This window comes from Dasypus novemcinctus, chromosome 31 (assembly GCF_030445035.2).
Source record: "Dasypus novemcinctus isolate mDasNov1 chromosome 31, mDasNov1.1.hap2, whole genome shotgun sequence".
Classification (NCBI taxonomy): Eukaryota; Metazoa; Chordata; class Mammalia; order Cingulata; family Dasypodidae; genus Dasypus; species Dasypus novemcinctus.
Genome location: NC_080703.1, coordinates 20,618,364 through 20,639,699, shown reverse-complemented (window position 1 = coordinate 20,639,699; position 21,336 = coordinate 20,618,364). Strand labels below are relative to the sequence as shown.

Sequence of the window (21,336 nt, the reverse complement as noted above, 5' to 3'; positions counted from 1 at the left end):
GAGTTGGCAGCGCTAGCTTATTAAAAGGACTGAATTCAATGGGGGGTGTTCTCAGTTATTAACTTTGTTTTTCTTCATCACACTCTTCTAATGTGGTTGGTTGGATCTCTGTTCATCACTTCTTGACAATATTTTGGGCAAATCTCGTGGCTTTTCATTGTTGGTCATAAGAGTCTTATTTTCACGTATTAAATGTTCAGTCCATCTAAAGCAAAATTTAAGTCTGACTGTTAATCACCATTTTTTCCCTCATTCCCACCACCATCCTCCTCCCTGCCCCCACCACAAACATCCCAGCTAAGGCCTAATCCTGGGTCTAGGTTGGCTTGGGAACACAAGCTGTTCACACCTTGATTCATGACTTAAGAGGCAGTCACACCTTGACTCATTCATTCAGCCAAAGTCGAGATTCTGACATACAGGAATAAAGCAGTGATAAATACCTGCCCTTCGTAGAGCCTGTATTTTAGTTGAGGAGGCATATAATCAACAAAGAAATGAGTATAAAATACAAGGTCAGAAATCAACACTTCCTCTGCATGATAAAGGGCAATTATGAGAAACCCACAGCTCACATGCTACTTTATGGTGAAAGACCGAAAATTTCCCTCTAAGATCAGGAATAAGATAACCATGCCTACTGTCACCACTGTTACTCAACATTGTACTGGAAGTTCTTGCAGAACAATTAGGCAAGAAAAAGAAATAAAAGGCATCCAAACTGGAAAGGAAGAAGTAAGTGTCTCTATTTGCAGATGATATGATCAGAAAATCCTGAAAAATCCCCAACAAAGCTCCTAGCACTTATAATTGAACTTAGCAAAGTGGCAGGGTACAAGGTCAATACCCAAAAGTCAGTGGTGTTTCTATACACAAGCAGTGAACAATCAGGAAAAGAAGTCAAGAACAATACAATCCTATCAAAATTCCATTAACCTTCTTTGTAGAAATGGAAAAGCCAGTCATCAAGTTTATATTGAAGGGTAGGGTCCCCCGAATAACTAAGGCCATCTTGACAAAGAGGAATGAAGTTAGAGGACTCATACTTTCTGATCTTGAAACTTATCACAAAGCCACAATAATCAAAACAGCATGGTACTGGCACAAGAACAGACATAGAGACCAATAGAATAGAATTGAGAGCTGAGAAATCAGCCCCTACATTTATGGCCAACTGATTTTTGACAAGGTAGAAAATGCCACTCAATTGGGAAAGAATAATCTCTTCAATAAATGGCACAGAGAAAACTGGATCTCCATTTGCAGAAAAAAGGAGGACCCATCCCTCACAAACACCAACTCAAAATGGATCAAAGACCTTAATGTGAGAGCTAGAACTATAAAACTCCCGAAGAAAATGCAGGGAAGGATCTTCAATATGTATAGCCAATGATGTTATGGTTTCTTAGAATTTACCCAAAGCACAGCAACAAAAGAAAAAAATAGATAAATGGGAGCCCATCAAAATTAAATCTTTTGCTCCTCAAAGGAGTTTATCATTTAAAGTAAAACATCAACTTACATAACGGGAGAAAATATTTGGTAACCACGGAGCCTATAAAGAATTAATATCTAGTACATATAAAGAAATCCTTCAACTTAGCAACAAAAAGACAAACAACCCAATTTAAAAATGGGCAAAAGACTTGAACACACATTTCTCCAAAGAATATATACAATTGGCCGTAAAGCATATGAAAAGATGCTCAGTGTCATTAACCATCAGGGAAATGTAAATCAAAACCACAGTGAGATGCCATTTCACACCGATTAGAATGATTGCTATTAAAGAACTATAAATAACAAGTGTTAGAGAGGATGCAGAAAAATAGGAAATATCCATTGCTGATGGCAATGTTAAGCGGTACAGCCACTGTGGAAGACAGTTTGTTCCTCAGAATGGTAAGTATACAACTACCATGTGACCCAGCCATTGCACAACTTGGTATATACCTAAAAGGACTGAAAGCAAGAGCTCAAACAGATATTTGCATACTCATCTTCATAGCGACATTATCTACAATTGCCAAAAGTGGGAAGCAACCCAAATGTCCATCAGTTGATAAATAGATAAATAAAAGGTGATATATGAATGTATTATACAGTCATAAAAAAGAATGAAGACTTGATACAGTTGACAACATGGATGAACCTTAAAGACATCATGTTGAGTGAAATAAGCCAGCCACAAAAAAACAAATATTGTATGGTCTCACTAATTCAAAATAATTAGAATAAGCAAGCTCACAGAGTTAGAATATAGAATATAGGCTACCAGGGGATGGTGTAGGGATAAGGAATGGGAAGCTAGCGCTTAAAATGTTCAGGGCTGCTATTTGGAATGATAGAAATCTTTTGGTAAGGGATGGTGGAGGTGGTAGCACAACACTGGGAACACCAATTAACAGCATTGCAATATATATCTGAATATGATTAAAAGGGATGTCAGATTGTATGTATGGTAACAGAATAAAAATTAATTTTAAAAATCCATGGAACTACACCACATAAACAGTGACGCCTAAATGAACTACTGGCTTTATTAATACAATTATAAAAATTGGCTATCTTCAACTCTAACAAATGTTCCACACCCATGCCAGGTAGTTTTGGTGGGGTATATAAGAATCCTGTATTTTATGTTTGATTGTTCCATAAACCTTCAACTTCTCTAATAAAAAGAAAGATCCCTTCCTCCATACCACTCCTGAAATTTTTTTCCTCCCCATCCTTTCCTGCACTGCTGCCAGCCTCATGGCAGCCCATTATCCCTCTACCCTCCTCTGTAATGCGTTGCAGTTCAGTTCCGCCCCTCAACCTGCTAACTTCACTCTTCTCAGCACTCAGCAGAACAGAGCAATGCATTTTATTATTTAATCTAGTTTGATCCTTGCAGTATCATCTTCCCTTGCCAGGTGGCTTCTCCCGGCATTTCTTCTGAACACATATAGGAGAAATCTTTGATCCAACTCTGAAGGTGATGAAATTGCTGCTGTACCGATACTCTAGCACGCATACATGAGGGAAAGGGTAAGACAATGCTCCTTGACCACATGTGGTGGGGACCACAGAAGTTAGCAGTTATGGAGTGACCCCTATGTGTGGGGCAGTGCACCAAGGTCTTCAGATGCTTTATCTTATTTAATCCTCACAAGAAAACTGCAGTGGAAGTATTGTCATCCCCCTATCATAGATTGGGAAGCTGGGGCTCCGAAAAGTTAAATATCTTCCCAATTTTGCGCTGCTGGAGAACAGCCAAGCTGGAAAGGGTATTAAGTCAGTCCGACCCCAAAGCCTCAACCTCTCCACTGTACCTCATCCTCGTGACCTCAGAGCCTCCAATCTGAAAAGATCCTCTGGATCCTTATAACTTTACAACTCCAGCTTTATTCTCCCTATTAAACATCACATCTTCTCTGGTTCCTGGGCAGGTCAGTTAGGCTCTTTCTGTCCCATTTTTCTTCCTCTGTAAAATAGGGGTGATTTTTGCTCAGGAGCACCCAAAGGGCTGTTTAATGGGAAAGTATGTTGAATAGAAATTGTGTGTATGTGTATTAGTGTACCAAAAGAGTGAGATCTTGTCTTCTTGCCTTGTGCCATTGATTAAGATCTAATCATTGTCACCACTGCGCTTAAATAATATAAGTAAGGATTATTTGCAGGACAAGACAGAAAACCCCAAAATACCTGGGACTCTCAGAAAGGAAGAACGATGGTGTCTAAGGCAATTGGTAGCCTTGAATTTCTCTGGTAATGAGGAATAGGTGTGAGCTAGCCAGAATTTCCTTGGTGCTAGATTCTTCCTGTTCCTGTACCAGTGAACTCAGGAGCAGCATAGAAGCTTCTTTGGAGAAAATATGTTGTCTAGCCTCAAGGCATAGAGGAAGTAGTTTGTCTATTTATCCTTCCCAGTATGTCTCTGATGTTACACTCTCCCCCTCTAATCCACTGTATTATTCAACCAAAGTGGTGCTGATGCAAAGTACCACTTTGGCCTTTAAAAAAGGTATTTATTTGGGGTAAGCACTTACAGTTACAAGGCCCTAAAGAGTCCAACTCAAGGTTGCTTTCTCACCAAAATCATTTGCCACGTCTTGAAGCAAAATGGCGGGCAATCTCTGCCTGGTCTCTCAGGGCTTCCTGTATCAGTCTCCAGCGTATGGTTTATTTCTTTTTTGGACCTTCTCAGCTCCTCGACTGCCCTGTTCTTTTCAGCTACAAACTATCAGGCAAATGGCTTATCTCTCCCCGGGCTTTAGCTGTTTGTGCCTTCTCCTTTCTGTCACATGACAAAGTTCTCTCCTCTGGCATCTGTGGAGCTCTCTCTCTTCCCGTGTTTCTTCTTGAGAGAGTGTCCACTTATATCAGCCCACCAGGGGGACAAGGACTCTTTGAGTCCCTTCCTACTGGTCAAATCAAAGTCCTAAATTGATTTTATTAAGTGAACTTAAAACCTTCTGAATTTCATAAAATCAAAGGGTATCACACCCAGAGGAGCAGACCACTTTACAAACATAATCGTTCTTTTTGGGGGGGGGGGGCAGTTCACAAAAATAATCTCAAACTGCCTCATCCACCTAGATTCCACCCTAATTTGATCCTTTTTTTATACTCTTGTCTGTTCACTTCTGTCTTTAAGAAAATGTGCAGTGGGTCACGTGGGATGTCCATTCTGTTTATGCCCTTCCTGTCTAGCTACCATCATTACTGGAACAACCCACCAACACACAAACACACACACACACACACACTCTTCCTTAAACAATGCTGTTTCCCACCTGCCCGTTCACATACGTCACCAGTTGGGCTGGTTTTTCAGTAAGGGTTTACTGGGCAACTGCTATGTTCACAACCCGCTTGTAAACAATACAAAATTCTGCAGGGACCCCCCTCGAATCTTGTTTATGTTATAAATCACTCCTGCTTCTGTATCTAACTCTCATCTCTGGCTTTATCGCTTCCTGTTTGTTCAGTCAGTCCATCAGTCTTTCTTCTGGCCATTTAATAAACTTGTCTGAGGTTAAGTGTTTGTGGTCTGAACTCAGAACTTCTTGGTTCTAATCTCAACTCTACCATATGTGTAGGGCATCATGGGCACATTACTTAACTTCTCTCTGCCTCCATCACCTCATCTGCAAATAGAGATAGTAGTAGTAATCTTCATAGGGTGGACATGACAATCAAAAGAGAAAACCATGGGGAAGTGGATGTGGCTCAACTGATAGAGCGCCCACCTACCATACAGGAGGTTCAGGGTTCAAACCCAGACCTTCCAGGACCATGTGGTGAGCTGGCCCATGCACAGTCCTGCCACGTGCAAAGAGCGCCATGCCACGCAGGGGTGTCCCCTGAATAGGGGGGCCGCACGCACAAGGAATGTGCCCAGCAAGGAGAGTCACCCTGCATGAGAAAAGTGCAGCCTGCCCAGAAGTGGCACCACACACACAGAGAGCTGATGCAGCAAGGTGAAACAGCAAAGAGAGACACGGATTCCCAGTACCACTGACAGGAATGTGAGCGGACACAGAAGAACACACAGTGAATGGACACAGAGAGCAAACAGCGGGGAGAGATAAAAAAAATAAATCTTAAAAAAAAAATGTTAAACTCATGTAAAACTCTTAGGATGGAGTCTGGTGTGTAGAAAGGTTCAATACTTATTTTCTAGTATAATGAGTGTCATTACTATGTACAAGACACTGCATGACATGTCGGAAGTAGCCTCATGGTCTGGAGGGGAGTCCACCAGCAGAAGGCAAGAAAGGTAGTGCCACTTGTCCATGTCGCATGCCGGGGGGTCACACAGGAGCGAGGACCTGCAGGGAGGGCCAAGCAAGACTCCAGAGAGAAGGAGAAGCATCGAGGGAGAATCAGGTGTGTTCCAGGAAGATTAAAGGGGACGTGGACCTTGCAGGCAGATTTTTTTAAAAAGGACGCTGAGGGAGTCCATGCGACTCAGTGGTTGAGCAAAGTTCAGTCCCCGGGCCGGGTACATTAAATTAATTAATATTAAAAATATCCCTTTTAAAAAGGCACTGAAAACCTGAGGACTGCACTCAGCATGTCTCTGTGCCTGGACTAGAGGAGAGTGACAGGAAGTAATGCTGGACCAGCGAATAGCCCCAGCCATCATGACGGGTCTCACGTGCCACGTTAAAGAGCGTGGATGTAACCTAGAAGGGGGTTGGGGTAGAGGAAGGTGTACGGGTGGCTGTCAAAAACCTTACACCATTGAATTCCATGTTGTCAAGTCCATTCACCCCACCAGGTTTGAAAGAATGGCTCTGCGTATTCCAAACCCTGTTGACGGCCCCCTTTCCTGGTGCGTTGGGGTCAGTAGCCATCAAAACATACCATTTATCACTTGACACAGGGTCTTGTGTCACCCACAAATAGTTTTAAGCATTGATACTTGATCTGCACAACTCTATCTTAGACTTCCTAACACCACCACTCCCCCCCCCCCCCCCATGCTGAATCATCAATGCTGGAAGGGAACTTAGCTGAGCTGAGTTCATGCTCTCCATTGACAGCCGAAGAAACCCAAGCCAAGGAGCTTGCTGGACTTGCCCAAGGCAGTTGAACTTAACAGCCAACCTTTACCAATTCATGACCAATGGGTTTTTGCAGTCGCTTGTGACAACAAACAGGTAGATGTAGGGAGAAGCGTATTTCTGACGTCGGAGTTGCCACCCAAACTAAAGCAAATCAGGACTGGGCTGGATTGTGCTTGTCTTGTACACAATCAAGCCATCAATGGGTAAAGTGAGGAAATGGGCCGTCATTGCAGATGCTGCATTTCTCAAGACCCCCATGCTCACTCCCTGTCCTTAGAGCCACGGGTCAAATGTTCGAGATGACTGTGGGAAGAGCTATACACCACAGCATCAGCCAAACTTAGTACCGATTAAGTGAACCTACATGGCTGATAGAGACAGTGCACAGAGGCTGTTCCACCGTAGCATGACAAGTAACTTCTTGGACCCTTACCTGTTGTCAATTTACAATACCTTTTCAAAAACAAAAACGGAAATGAGCATTTCATTTGAAGATATACCTCTTTCGTTGAAAAGGTAAAATGGGAAAGAAAAAAATAAACAAGGTTCGTCTTCAAATCAAAGATGTAAGCCACATCTGGACTTCAAAGGATGAGACAGTTACTTGTCGAGGTGCTTTGATCACCTCATTTTGTTTCAGAAGTAAATGCCAGGGCTTTATTAGTCTTAAATAATCGCCAAGGAAATGTCTGTGGAGGCAGCTTCATGGTTAAATGTCAACAGGCAGGACACTGAGCTGACACAGTGGCTGCGCCTTGCCTCCGGATTTACGGCCCTTATGGGCAGAGACTCGGCTGCCTCAGAACCACCCCTTTCCTACAGAGTGCGGACTTTAGATCCTGGTTGAAACGATCAAGCACATGCTGGTTAATTAACTTTATGCGCCGCTGCAGAACAGACTGGTAAATCAATAACGCACGCCATTACAGTCACCTTCAGGCTGTAATTCTCCGTGTGCCGTTGCTCCAAAGACAATCTGATTCCTGCATTCCCCGATTAATTGCTATAGAAGTGTTGGTCAACCTGGCGACCAAATGGATTATTGCTAAAATTCCAGCTGCCACCAGGAAAAGAAAACACACTTGGCAGAGGAATTTGACTAAGGGGAGTTATGGGTGGAAACCTTATCTTGAAAGTCCACTTAGCTCAAGGGGCTTTGGAGTCAGAGACCTGTAGTTGCATCTTCATTCTGCAACTTACTAGCCATTAGCCTTTGGCTAAGTTACTGCGTTTCAGTATTCTCATCTGTAAAATGAGGTAATGACTCATCATGGATCTTTGTGCCCCTCTATAGTCCTACTTCTGTGCATTGCTCTAATCCATTGCCTTTCCCACTCCCCGAAATGGCTATTTTACATCTCTCTTCCATTTCCTGACATCTCCTCCCTCCACCTCCACTCTTCTCAAACTCAGGAGATAAACTTGTTTCTGTTTCCACTGAGAAAATAAAAGCAATCTAAGGAGAACTTCCAAGTCCAAACCACCAGTCCTACCAACCTGCCTGCCTCTATCCTAATGGATAAACTGCCTAAAGTTTATCTGAAATCTGAATCTGAAGCCAACTCTTCCTTTTGTGGGATACACCCCCTCCACTCCCCGACTGAAGGGCACTGCTCTAACATTCCTCCCCTCTTTTCTGCATCATCAGATTAAAAACATGCTGAAATAACCTCCCATTTTAAAACAATACAAAAAAAAAAGCAACCCTTTCTTGATGCTGCATCCCCTTCAACTACTGCCTCTTCACACTGATCCCATTTATAGCAAAATTCCTTAGATAAGCTGTCCATGCCCACTGCCTCCACTCGCTTCCTCCCCAGCCCTTCTCCCTTGAAATCTTGTCAGTTAGGCTTTTCTACCCACCACTTAACTGAATCAGCAACTGTTAAGGTCGCCAGTGACATTCCAAAATGCAATGGCCAACCCCAAACCTCACATTACTTGACAGGCAAGCTTGATTTAATGTTGTTGTTTATTCTCTCTTCCTTGGATCATTTTCTTTCCTTAGCTTCAAGAACACCCCTCTCCTTGGTTCTTCTCCTTCATCACCAGCCTTTTATTCTCAGGCTCCTTTGCTTGTCCTTCCTAATCTCCTTGACTCCCAAATAGTGGAGTGCTCCAGGGCTGCGTCTTCTGGATCATTTCTCTTCATTGTCTGCACGCACTAGCTTTGTAGTACTTTCGTCTAATTGCATGGCTTTAAATTCCATCTATGTGCTAAGGATTCCCAAGTTTACCACTCCAGCTTGGACTTCCCCTGAACTCCAGAATCATACATCCTACTGCCTACTTGGCAGCTCCACATGAATTCCAAATAAGCATTTCAAACATAACTTATCCGAAACTCAACTCACATCCCCATCCCACTGCCTCACACCAACTTGCCTCTCCCATGCTCTTCCCTTCTGTAAACAGCTCTCCATTCATCTGGTTGCTCAGAGCAAAAAACCTTGAAATCCTTCTTGATCTCTCTCTTTCCTTCACACCCCACATCCAGTCTCACAACAAACCCAACCAATTCTGCCTTCACAGTGTACCCCAAGTTCAACTGCACCTCACCATAATTACACTAAGCCAAGCCAAAATACTTCTCAAAACCAGAGTTATTGCAAGGAACTCCCAACCAGCCTCTCTGCCCCCACCTTGCCCTTTAGAGTCTGTTTTCCACCCAGCAGCCAGAGTGGTTCTTTCGAAATAAAAGTTAGACACTTCACTGCCACTTCCTTGCTCAAAACCATCGCCCTTAGGGGAAACTCCACAGCCCTTGCCTTGACCCACAGGTGTCAACATACAGCTGGCCCTCGGCCTCTCCGCCCCCTCTCTCTCCCTCGTGGCTCTGGTCCAGTCCCAAAGACTTCCGGGCTATTCCTTATACACATTCTTGGTTTGCCCACTACCCAGAATGTTCTTCTCCAACATGATTCAGACCCGTACTTCATGTCTTGGCTCAAATGTCAGAGACGTCTTCTTTGTAACCTTCTTCAGCTGGCTTCTGATTTTTTTTTCCTTATCCTTACCAATTTTATGTTTTATACTTTCTTAAAAAATTTTTATTTTAAAGAAACTTTAGATTATATAATGTGACATTAAAAATGTAGGAGATTCCCATGTGCCCCACTTCCTCCCTCTCCCACACTTCCCCACATTAGCAACATCCTTCATTAGTGTGGTACATTTTTACAATAGTTGAACACATACTGAAGCATTGCCGCTAATGGTGGACTATAGTTTACCTTATAGTTTACTCTCCGTCCCACGCAATTTTGTAAGTTACGGCAAAGTATATAATGACTTGTGTCCATCATTGCAACATCATCCAGGACAATTCCAATGTCCCAGAAATGCCCCTGTTATTATATGCCTTTTTGAATATTTGTTTATTTTTTATTTCCACTGACTATATTTTCAAACGTTAAGGGGAAGGACTTTATTCTTTATTCTTTGCTGTAACCTCAGAGCTCTTAATACAAGGCCCGTAAGTGTTGACTGACTGACTGAACGAACGAATGAATGAATGAATGGTTCAGAGTTGCTAGATTGTAATAAAGTGCATAGAGTAGTTTCTAGTGCATGGTAAGGTACTCAAGAATATCTCTTCTCATTGCCATTATAATGATAAATAACATGGAGCTGGGCTGTGGCAGGCATGCCCAGAAGCTCATCGTTCTGTGACCTCTGTGATTAGCAGGGTTTGCTTCCCTTCCTGTGTCCCGTATGTTCCCAGCTGGCCACTGCTCTTTAAATTTAGGGATAACTGGAGAAAGCGTGTTCCTTTGAGCTCACTCTCAGGACTTTAACTTGCAGACATTTCGTTTAAGCTGTCCTTTTGAGTAGGAAATGTCATGTTGTCTTCCAAGGCAAATTTCCCAGCTCCAAAGGCAGCAAGACTCCATGGCCTGACACACCTTCCCGCCTCATCTCAGAGCACAAGGAAAGGCTGCAGGCTTCCTGCCATCACGCTTAGCTTCCAGGGGAAGCAGAGTACCAACTGTGGTGGAAGATTCGAAGGGGGGCAGTAAAGCAAGTGAGCAGAGGGAGGATGAGCCGGGACGTGGGCAGGCATCAAACCATTGCCTTCCCTGTCCTGGCAGCAGAATGCTGTGCAGTAAGGTCTGCTGCTCCCCTTTGATACAGAGGACATGCTCCTTTATTAGTATTAAGAAACTTGAAACAGATAAAATAAAAGAAGTAGCTCCAAGAAAGCAGATTTCCTTTTGCACTCTGCATCCCTCCCCATCCTCATTCCCTCCAGAAACGGTTCCATGCCCTGGGAGGTTGGGGTGTCAGGGAGCACTTCTTCCCTTCTCCCATCTCCTGAAGACTCACTGGCAATGGAAGGAGCTCAGTGCTTGGAGGAAAGCAAATTTAATTTAATTTTGAATTTTGCTCTTGATTCCCAGGAGCTGTGTGGCCTTGGGCAAGTTCCTTAACCTCTCTGTGCCTCCATTTCCGCAGTGGTAAAAGTTGTTAAACTTCTTCATAGAATGGTTAGGAGGTTAACAAGGATCACCTGGTGGCACTCTTAGGCCAGCTCCAGGCTGCCAGCCCCCTGCTCCTGCCATTCTGCTGGTCTCCACACCTCATCTGCCTTCCATTTGTAATTTTTTTCTTTTTTTAAAAATTAAAGTTAATCGATCACAAGGAATGTTACATTAAAAAACATAAAAAAGCAAAAAACATAAGAGGTTCCCATACAACCCACTCCCCACCCCACCACCACATCATTTTTGTAAATTTTTTTTTAAGATATATACATCACAAAAAAAATGTTCACTAAAATATATACAAGGTTCCTGTATACCCCCCACTCCCCCACCCCACTCCTCCCACACCAACAACCTCCCCCATCATTGCGGCACACTCATCGCACTTGGTGAACACATTTTGGGGCACTGCTGCACTACACAGATAATAGTTTGCCCTGTAGCTCGCACTCCCCTCCAGTACATTCAGTGAGTTATGGCAGGTTATATAAAGTCCAGCATCTGACCCTGCAATATCATTAAGGACAACTCAAGGTCCCAAAAATGCCCCCACATCACATCTCTTCTTCCCTCTCCCTGCCCTCGGCAAGTACTGTGGCCACTTTCTCCACCTCGATGCTAAAATTTCTTCTATTACTCTTTACAATAGTTTTATAGTAGAATATTAGTAAGTCCACTCTAATCCATATTTTATTCCTCCACTCTGTGGACCCTGGGATGGCGATGTCCCCTCCACCTCTAGATCAAGAGGGGGCTTAGATTCCACATGGCTGATGGATGCAATTCCTCTGCTTACAGTTGTAGGTGCTCTTGATGCCCTGGTGTGGTGGTTGACCGTCTTCACCTCCCTATTAGCTGGCCTGGCCTTCCATTTATGTTAGATCGTGTTCTCGGAGAGCTTCCTCTGTGACCCTCACTTGGTGCCCCTGTGTAGTCAGGGCAGCTGTTATTGTTCTACCTTTGAGACAAAGGTAGTCAATTTACTGAACCGCCCGAACTCTGTGGGAGGCAAGCAGAAAATGGTTTTATTTTGTTCTAAGCGATGGCATTTGCTTTGATAAAACGCCCTCCCCCTGAGTTGCACATCCATGACAAAATCTCAGCAGCTTCCTTAACTTCCTGGTTACTTTTATTACAAGTCAGCTCAAAGAAAACTCCATCTCACCTCCTATTTCATTCTCCCTCCAGTGTCAGTCCAGCTTATAGCCTGAAGGACATGAAGATGGGCTCGTTCTATCTCTTTCTTGCTTCCAGCACCTCTGAGCTCAGCATGGCTTAATCTCAAAGAGTGACTTTCTCATTGCCCCCCTCTCACTTAACTCTTCTGAAGGTGGTGGTGTCCTCTTCAGAATAAGTTCTGTGCCTCTTAGGACTCATGGTCCCACGCCCCTGTATCAGGCAGGATATACTAGGTTATAGCATAGTAACTAACACCTCCAGAATAACTCAGGGGCATCTCCTCCTCCACTGCTGGCTCTCAGGGGGCTCCCCAGTGTACAGCTCCCTGAAGTGGAGAGTTGCCTTCACGTGGCCATGGCCAACTTCAGATGGGCAAAGTACTACCCTACCAGGGGGCATGAAGGTGGATACGACAGCATTGTACTGTATCAGTTGTCTGTTGCTATGTGCAGGCAATAGACACCCAGGTTAATGGTTTAAAACACGCCTCGTCTCTTCAGTTGATTCTGTGGGCTGACAATCTGAGCTGGGCTCTGCTGACCAGTTCTTCTGGGCTGGGCTAGACTCCCTTGGGTGTCTGCAGTCAGCTGCACGTCAGCAGGCAGCTCTGCGTCTGGGGTTTGGCTGCTGAAGTGATGCAGGGTGTCGAGTACCCTGGGTTTGTTCACGGGGCAAGTTGGCAGCTTCCCAAGAGGGAAGGCAGAAACATGGTGACCTCTTGAGGCCCGGGCTTGGAACCAGCCTCATGTTGCTTCTGCCACCATCTAGTAGCCAGATTCACAAAGCCAGCCCAGATTCAAGGTGTAAATAGACTCCACCTCCGATGGGAGGAGCTGGCAAGTAACATCACAAAGTAGAAGGGCTAAGGGGAGGGGGAGAGAATTGGGGCATCTTTGTGGTCTAGCCCAGGCACTGGTGACTACCATGTCTACCTGCTCTTCTTAGGTAGAAATTTCAGGATAGAGTCAGGGGTTCAAGGCCGGGTCTACTCATCTTCTCTGACCTGCAGGGGTGTCTGACCATAGTTGATTGAGGACTTCATTAGAAGAGAGTACTTAGCACCTTTTTGTCTGCAGCTTTGAGTCTTAGACATTCATTCCAGGGCAACAGGAAAAATCCCAATGGACATTCAGTTATAAAAAGGAAACCACCTTATGACCTGCTGCAGACCCTGCAAGTAGGAATTGATCCATGCCATTTAGCTGGGCAGAGGTAAACTATGCACAGAGAGCTGATGATGAAAAGCCACTGTGGCTGGGATGGCAGAGCAGGGTAAACAGTGGTGTGGATCAATCCCCGGAGCCCATGACAAGATGCGTTATCTTTACACCTAAAAACAAAGACAACTTCTTGAAGAATTTTAAGCAAGAGTCTGTATTTCCAAAAGACGCCTTTAGCTTCATTGTGAAGACTGGATTAGAGGCGTAGGCTAGACTGAGACTCAGACATCGAGTGTCCCACTTAAAAGCTAATTCTTTTTGATGCCTTTCCACATGCCCCAATGGCAAAGAAGGAGTGATTTAGTTTGTCATGGCCAAATACAAGGGGAGGGGAAGGGGAAGGAATTCCAAAGGGTAATTTAATCCTGCGGACTCCTCAAACACACACAGGGCACATACCCAAAGTCTTCAAACCCAAGCAGGCTCGGGCGACTTCGGTTTGTGGCTTGTGGGTAATTCAGCCAGCGTCAGGGTCAGCCGGTGGCCTCTTCTGTGTTGCTTTGTGCCGAGAAGGGGTCGAAGTGACCAGAAAGAGAAGAGGCAGCTGAGGCCCTGGCTTTACAGGTCCGGGCTAAGCCCTCAAGTCCGTACACTTCATATGTCCAGTGGTTCAAATTCAAAAGGTGAGGGGTGGCAGAAACCAGACATCAGGGGGGATTTTGACAGCACATGGGTGGGACAGAGGAGAAGGAGCAGGGCAGGTGCACAGGCAAAACGGGGCCTTCTCCTGCTCGCCTGGCGCGGGTGAGGAGTGCTGAGTTCCCTCCTCGCCCCACCCAGGAACCCCTAGGAGCCTCCTGGGGTTTAAACCTGGAGGTGGGAACCGGGCGGTGCAGGGAGCAGACGTCACCCCCCCCCCCAGCCTGCGTCCGCCCAATTGTAAGAGAGACTGTGTTTGTCATTGCATTGCAGCTCCAGAAACTAAAACGATCACTTTCTTTCAAGACCAAGAGCTTACGGAGCAAAAGTGCCGACAACTTCTTTCAGCGCAACAACAGCGACGCCAAGCTGCGCCCGGACGCGCCGGCCGAGGGCAGCCCGGGCCCGGGTCCTCTGCCTGCGCCCGGAAGCCTGACGGCCACCCCCACCCGGGCCGGGCCCCACCCCGGCGCGGGGCTGGGCAAGGCCCATGCCTTTCAGGAGCACATCTTCAAGAAGCCCACTTTCTGTGACGTCTGCAACCACATGATCGTGGGTAAGGCGTCCCCGCACCCTGCCCGCAGGTGCACCTGCCCGTGGAAAGCTGCGGGAGCAGGGGACCTCGGGCCTGCTGGCCCACAGGCGGGCTCTGAGCCCAGAGATTGGCAGGCGGGCCGGAGGGGGCTCCCACAGGCTGGGGGCACCGTGTATGGGAAAAAGTCAGAGGGAGAAGTCGGGGCGTGATATCACTGTGACAAACGCTTGGGCCGATCCCCTGGGTGTTCCACGTTCTTTAGATTATCTCCCTGGGCGGGGTCTTGCTATTCCTGCAAGGCCTGATGCTGTGTATGGGAAGCCCTGGGGAGGGGGCATCGTCTTGGACAAAGATGTGGCCGAGAGCGATAAGCCCAGAGGGACTGGGTGGGACCGTCCTGAAGGGGCACTGAAGAGTAGTGGTTCATGTCGATCTCGGGTGGCCCGGGACGGGGTCCACTGCTTGGCAAGTTACAGGTGAATGACCCAGGCAGGCAAATGTTGGGGGGGTTGGGGAGCAGGATGATTCTGGGGCAAGGGGGCCTCCGGGAGGGACTGAGCTAAGCAAGGTGAGGCAGCCATCGTAGCAACCCTGGCCCAGGAGATGACTAGCTCCTGGTAGGTCAGAGAAAAGAGGGCAGCCTGAGAGTCGTAAGGGGTGACCCAGAAGCAGAGAAAGACTCTAAAATGTCCCAGCTGGAAGGAAAGCATAGGTCGTTCAGAGCCAAGTGCACAGAGAGTCCTCAGTTCACCCTCCTGTGCCTTCCCCATGTCAGAGCCCAGGAACCAAACAGATGGAAGGCACCAGAAAGGGAACTGGAGGAGGGCTCGGAATGAAGGTAAACCAGTTGTTTCAAGAACAGCAGGATGTCCTGGTCAATGGACCAAACAGTCCCACCGAAGAGGAGAAAGGGGGGAAGGAGGCAGCCCGTGTTTGTTCTGAAGGGCGGGAGCAGGCCGAGGACAGTAGGCTAGAACTGAGAAAGGAAAACGAGCTGGTTCCACCACAGACCATCTTCCTGAGGTGGTGCCAAACCCTGAAGATGTGGCCACTCGGAGTTCCTGGAATGCCTGGAAGAAGCTTGAGGGGAAAGCAGCCCCAAGGCAGGCGGGGGGGAGGGGGAGGGAGATGGGCCCTGGCCAGCCCCAAGGCCAGGCCCCCGGGCTCCTCCTCATAGGCCTTCTGGAGGGACGCCTCAGGGAAGATACTCAAGGTCCAGAGCAGCCCCCGTGCGGCCCCAGGCAGAACACTAACAGACCTTTTTTATTTATTTTTACGAGTTAATTAGGTTCCATAAAATGTTACATAAAAATATGTAAGGGATTCCCATATACCCCACTCCCCACACCTCCCGCGTTAACAACTTCCTTCAGTAGTGAGGTACACTCATTGCTATTGATGAACACATTTTGGAGCATTGCCACACAGCATGGATTGTAGTTTACACTCTCTCCCACTCCATTCCGAATGTTGTGTCATGCATATAATGACCTGTATCTGTCCTTGCGGTGTCACTCAGGACAATTCCAAGTCTTGAAATTGCTCCCATATGACAGCTCTTTGTCCCTCTTGCTGACTTCAGCATCTCCAGTGGCCACTGTCTCCATGTCAATGGTATAACTTCTTCCATTTAACCATGTCCCTTCAGGGCTCTTTTCCTGTGGCCCAGCATCTCTTCTGAGTATGGCACTTGTCTCAGGTCAGGTTCCTAAGCCCCTCGTCTATGCAAATACCTTGCGTATGCCTTGGGGATTATCCCTAATTCTGCATTTCATATTCTATGGGGGGCGTTGACAAACAAGAGGCATCTGGAAGAGGCTGATCAGAATGGTGAGTGACGTGTGAAAATAAAACTGTGTGGAAACTCTGGGAGTTTTGTGTGGAAGAGCCTTAAGATTAGCAGTTGTGTTTTCTGCTGGAAGAATCAAGAGACTCATTCTATGTTGCTTCTGAGGAGAGAAATGGGGACAAGGTGTGAGAGTTAAGAGGCAGATTTCAATGAGAACCTAACCATTTCACAGATACACTTGACTTCTCATGGAATGGGTTGCCCTGAGGGTAGAAAATAGTTCAGCGCCTGTCAAATAGATAATCCCACAGGTCTTTTCTAACTCTGATTGTCTAATAATCTATGAAATGAGGGTTGGGATGTGTTTTGCTTCCCAAGGAGGCCAATGTAAATGTCAGCCATCATTGAACTTGGACACACCAATAGTTTCTAATATGGCCAGGAAAGCAGCACGCTGCAGTTTTCTTCTTTCCCCAGGGCCCATTCCAAGCAGTGGGCCATTCAAAATGAGGAACTATGGCAGCCCCTCTTGCATCCATATACCAAAGGCCTGTCCTCATCTTTCATATACCCCTATCTATCCACACTGCCATTTTATAATCACTATTATTCATGTTACTTCCTTAAACAGGCTACATTTAAGAATAGTGCTTGGCTCTCTCTGCCTAGAAGAGCCTGCACCAAATGTTGGTGTGTATATCTCTCTTTCTCTCTCATTTCTCAACAGCTCTGTTTTTTCCCCCGTTTCCCAAATAAATTCTTTTCCTACCTACAAAAGAAAAAGAATAATGTTTATATCAGTTACAGGTTATCACAAAAGATGCTGCATGACAAACTGCCTCCCAACTCTTGTGCTTAAAACAGCCATCATTTCCTGTCCTTGAGCATCTTCACATCCACTGGGGTTTGGCTCACCCATCCTGGGCTGGTTAATGCATCTTCTCTCTATTCCACTCTTATTTAACCCTTTCCTTGGGCCAGGCTACCTGGTCATGTTCTTCTCTTGTAAAGGGCAAATGGAAACATGCAAAGTTTTTAAATGCCTTGAAGTGGAGGTGACACATTATCACTTCCGCTGGCACTCCGCTGAGCTAAAGCAAGTCACGTGGCCAAGCCCAGGTCAGTGGGTGGAGAGGTCCACTCTGCCTCTAGTAGCAGTGTTACCGCCTTTCTCCACCCCTCCTCCCCTTCCAGTCCCCGCCGTCCTTCCTGCCAGTCCCGCCCATATTGCCAACCCACAATCTGCCCTCTTCCCCAATAACTGCTTACCTCAGGTCTATCCATCAGCTTCAGCCTATCCACAGCCGCCCCTTAGCCAGCCCTCCCTTCATCACACCCCTCCCTCTACCCAACCCTATATAGCTAAGTGTACTTCCGTAATAAAGCAGACCTGTTCTTGCGCTCAAGCGGTCTCCGTGGTTTTTCCTCAACCGCGCGTCCCCCACGCCTGGAGATCCGGTGCTCCCTCTCGGGGCACCCCCCGCTGGAGGATCGGCAGGAGCAAGCCCCCCCGACTCTCGGGCCTGAGCGAAGCTGAAACCCTCCCGCTCAGCGACATAGCAGGAACTGGGAAGGGAGGACTGGGGTCAATGAGCCAAACCACCCAGGGCTTAGGATGGTCTCTAGGTTACTGAAGTTTTTTATTTGGGACGTGCTAATTTATCTTGATGCTGCCACCCTTCAGCCGCACCTCTCCATCTGGAAATGGTGCCTGGCATCCATCTCTCAGTATCCATGGGGTCTCTTCGTACTCTGTGCCCAGAGGACTTTGGCAAACTTGAACTTAGTTTTTGTGTCTGCCCGGCTTCTGAATCTGATGTGTCATGTTTCCACCAGGCCTTTTCAAGGCAGTGCTATTCATAACTTTTAAATAGGTGTGATGAGTCTCTATTTTAAATCTCATTGTGACGAGTGTGAATAGACAAATGGAGCATGTGCCTTTGAAAATGGGTAACAGAAATGAGTTCACCTCTGAGGAATTTCACAGTCATCGCCCTGAATAGGAGTCTAGATACACCTCAAATACAGTGACAATGTTAAAGACTTTGTTTTAAATATCACAAAAAAAGGTGCCCTGCACTAGAGAATTACGCCATGCTTTTCTCTTATCAGAATTACGTTTATATTGTAGCTGCTGCTTTATCTTTAAAAAGAAAGAAAAAAAAACTATAACAATTCACACTGCTCTTTTCAAAGATGAAAACAAAAGTAAACCAAATAGGCTCCTTCTAGGAAGTAAGAAAGAGGTTAGAGAAAAAATGTGAGGCAAGATGGAAGGAAGGAGAAAGAAAAGGCAGGAGGGAAGCAGAGGTGTCTCAAGCGGTTGCATGCCCGCCTCCCACATGGGTGGTCCCGGGTTTGGTTTCCGGTGCCTCCTGAAAAAGCAAAAACAAACAACAAGCAAAACAAACAGCAAAATCAACTCAGGGGAACTGATGTGACTCATTGTGGTTGAACACCAGTTTCCCACATATGAGATCCTGGGTTCAATCCCCAGCCCCCAGTACCTGAAAAGAAAAGGAAAAGAAAAGAAGAGAAGAGAAAAAAGAAGAGAAGAGAAGAGAAAAGAAAAGGCAGAAGGAAGCATCAGCATTGGGGGAGGAGGTGTAAAGAAGCAGAAACGAGAGCTGATAAATGTTTTGACTTCCTGAAACAATGCATAGGACTTTTAAATTCCGTGATAATGGAACATGTATTGATCTGCCCTCTTTCTCTTTTTTTTTTACCCTTCTAGCCCTAGGTCTTGTAGGAAACAAATTAAATATTTTGAAGGTCACATAGAGGCTCCATTGGCCACATGCACCACTTGAAGATTTGTTTCCTTCAAGCCACTGGTCATCTTCATAGTCTAGAGTCTGGGGAAGGACGACCTGCCATAATTCCCTTAGAATGACATTTCAAAAAATGATATTAAAGCTGTTTTTTTTCCCCTTTCAACTGAAAACCAAAGGTCATGAATGATGGCCAAGAAAAACCAAATCTCATTTGTTCACTTTCTCGCTGATGAATATTTCTTTAAAAAGGAAGTGACAGTGACAGACTTGCCATCCAGGAGTTCTAGCTTAGAATGGACACTCAGAGTGGAGGTTAAAAGGCCTAACATTTATGCCTTACCTTGAAGGGAACCCCACAGGGGTCCCCTAGGCTCTTGCCCGGAGCAGGTGAATTAGAGTCCACACTGGGACAGTCATGAGAGAAAGCAGGTTTGTTAACACCACGGAAGGACAGGAGACCCGGGTGTCTCAAATCTGCCTCCCCTTAAGGACTTTCCTCACCATTTGGGGTTTTTCTTTTTAGATTTATTTTATTTATTTCCTCCCCCCACCCTTGCCACTTGTGTTCGCCGTCTGCTCCATGTCCATTCGCTGCACATTCTTCTGTATCTGCTTGTCTCCCTTGGTTGCATCATCTTGCTGCACCAGCTCTCAGTGGCATGGGCCATCAGCTCTCCACGGCATACACTGCCAGCTCTCTGCAGTGTGGGCCAGCTTGTGTTGACCAGGAGGCCCCAGGAAGTGAACCCAGGGCCTCTCAGATGATAGACAGAAGCCCAATGGCTTAAGCTACAGCTACTTCCTTCTCACCATTTTTTATACCAGTTGAAAAAAAATTAACCATTAGGGTGACATTTCTAAGAAGGGTCTGGAAAAATAAGTTTTTGCTTTTCTTCGTCTTAAAATATGCATGGTACCTGGGATTGGGCAATCTTGGGGTCATAAGGTTGGGGCTGGTATGGGTGTGAAAGAACAGGTAATGACAGGTGAAGACGCAGGTAACAAATGGATGCAAGTAAAAATAATGAGTAAGGAAGTGCATCGTTATACATTTTTGGCTGTCTGGTTAATTTTAAGTTTGTAACTCTGTGTGCCTATGAGCAAGAGTCACACTGAATTTTTCTAACATTATAAGGTACAGTCCACTACCCTAATATTTAAGGTATACTGGGTTTTTCTTGTGCTGCAACCTGACTGCCTATGCAACCTGGACCCTGGCCTTAGAGCTGGATGGGCCAGTGACACAATAAAGCCATAAGAACAGTGACCAATGAACATAGACCAGGGACCCAGCCTCATTCCCTGCCCATCTGTGTCTAAATTCTTTAGCTCCTTAGCTCTAGCTCTCATTCCCTATTGCCAATGCAGGCCTTGCCTTTGGACCTGACTCCTGAAATTGCTCTTTTCTCCCTGAGCTCTGCCAGGCAGATACTGTGGCACGCTCTCTGGCTAATCTACTCTTGCCTGCAGGAGTTTGATGCCCTTTATGATCACCTGTTTAGGTTTTCTCCCACCTGTGCAGGCCAAAGGTGACTGACCCAACCTCGCATGGAGATAAGACAGAAAGAGGCAGTAAGGTGTGCCTGGCTGCCCCAATTCTGGAATGTCCCAGCTTTTAACTCAACAGAGCTTCAGACAGAGAGGATTCAGAGCTGCCTTTGATACTTGGTTAGCTCCTCCACCAAGCAAAGCCCCTCTTGCTGTGATCAGACCATGACAATGGGGAGGTGGGAGATTGTGGTAGATTGAATTTCATGCCCCAACAAAAGACACATACTTCATCTTAATCTGAAAGTGGATATGAATCCATTTGTGAACAGTGCCTTCAATATGTTACGGTGAATCAGGGTGCAGCCTCATTTGTGAATAGAATCTTCCAGAATCCCATTTAGGTGTGGCCACCTGAATCAGGGCGGGTCTTAATCATGTCACTGAGGGCCTTGTAAAGGGAAGCCAGAAGCCAGAGAAAGGCACAGGAAGAGAGCAAGGCCAAGGCCGTGTAATGGAGGAAAGTGGGGGACCCCACGGATCGTGGCAAGCCACCACTAGGAGTTGAGAGGAAGCATGGTTGGCTGATGCCTTGATTTGGGATTTTCTGGCCACTAAAATTGTGGGTCCATAATTCCTTGTAGGTTATGCCAACCCATTATGAGGTAGTT

The 21,336-nt window shown here is 46.1% G+C and overlaps 1 protein-coding gene across 1 annotated transcript in view; it reads left to right on the top strand.

Moving 5' to 3' along the window:
• Positions 1-21,336, top strand: part of STAC (SH3 and cysteine rich domain) — a 142,876-nt gene that overhangs the window by 37,731 nt on the left and 83,809 nt on the right. Inside the window, exon 2 of the mRNA XM_004471144.4 lies at positions 14,353-14,635. Within this exon, the coding sequence (XP_004471201.1) occupies positions 14,353-14,635 (283 nt within the window). The remainder of the gene's footprint in view (positions 1-14,352; positions 14,636-21,336) is intronic.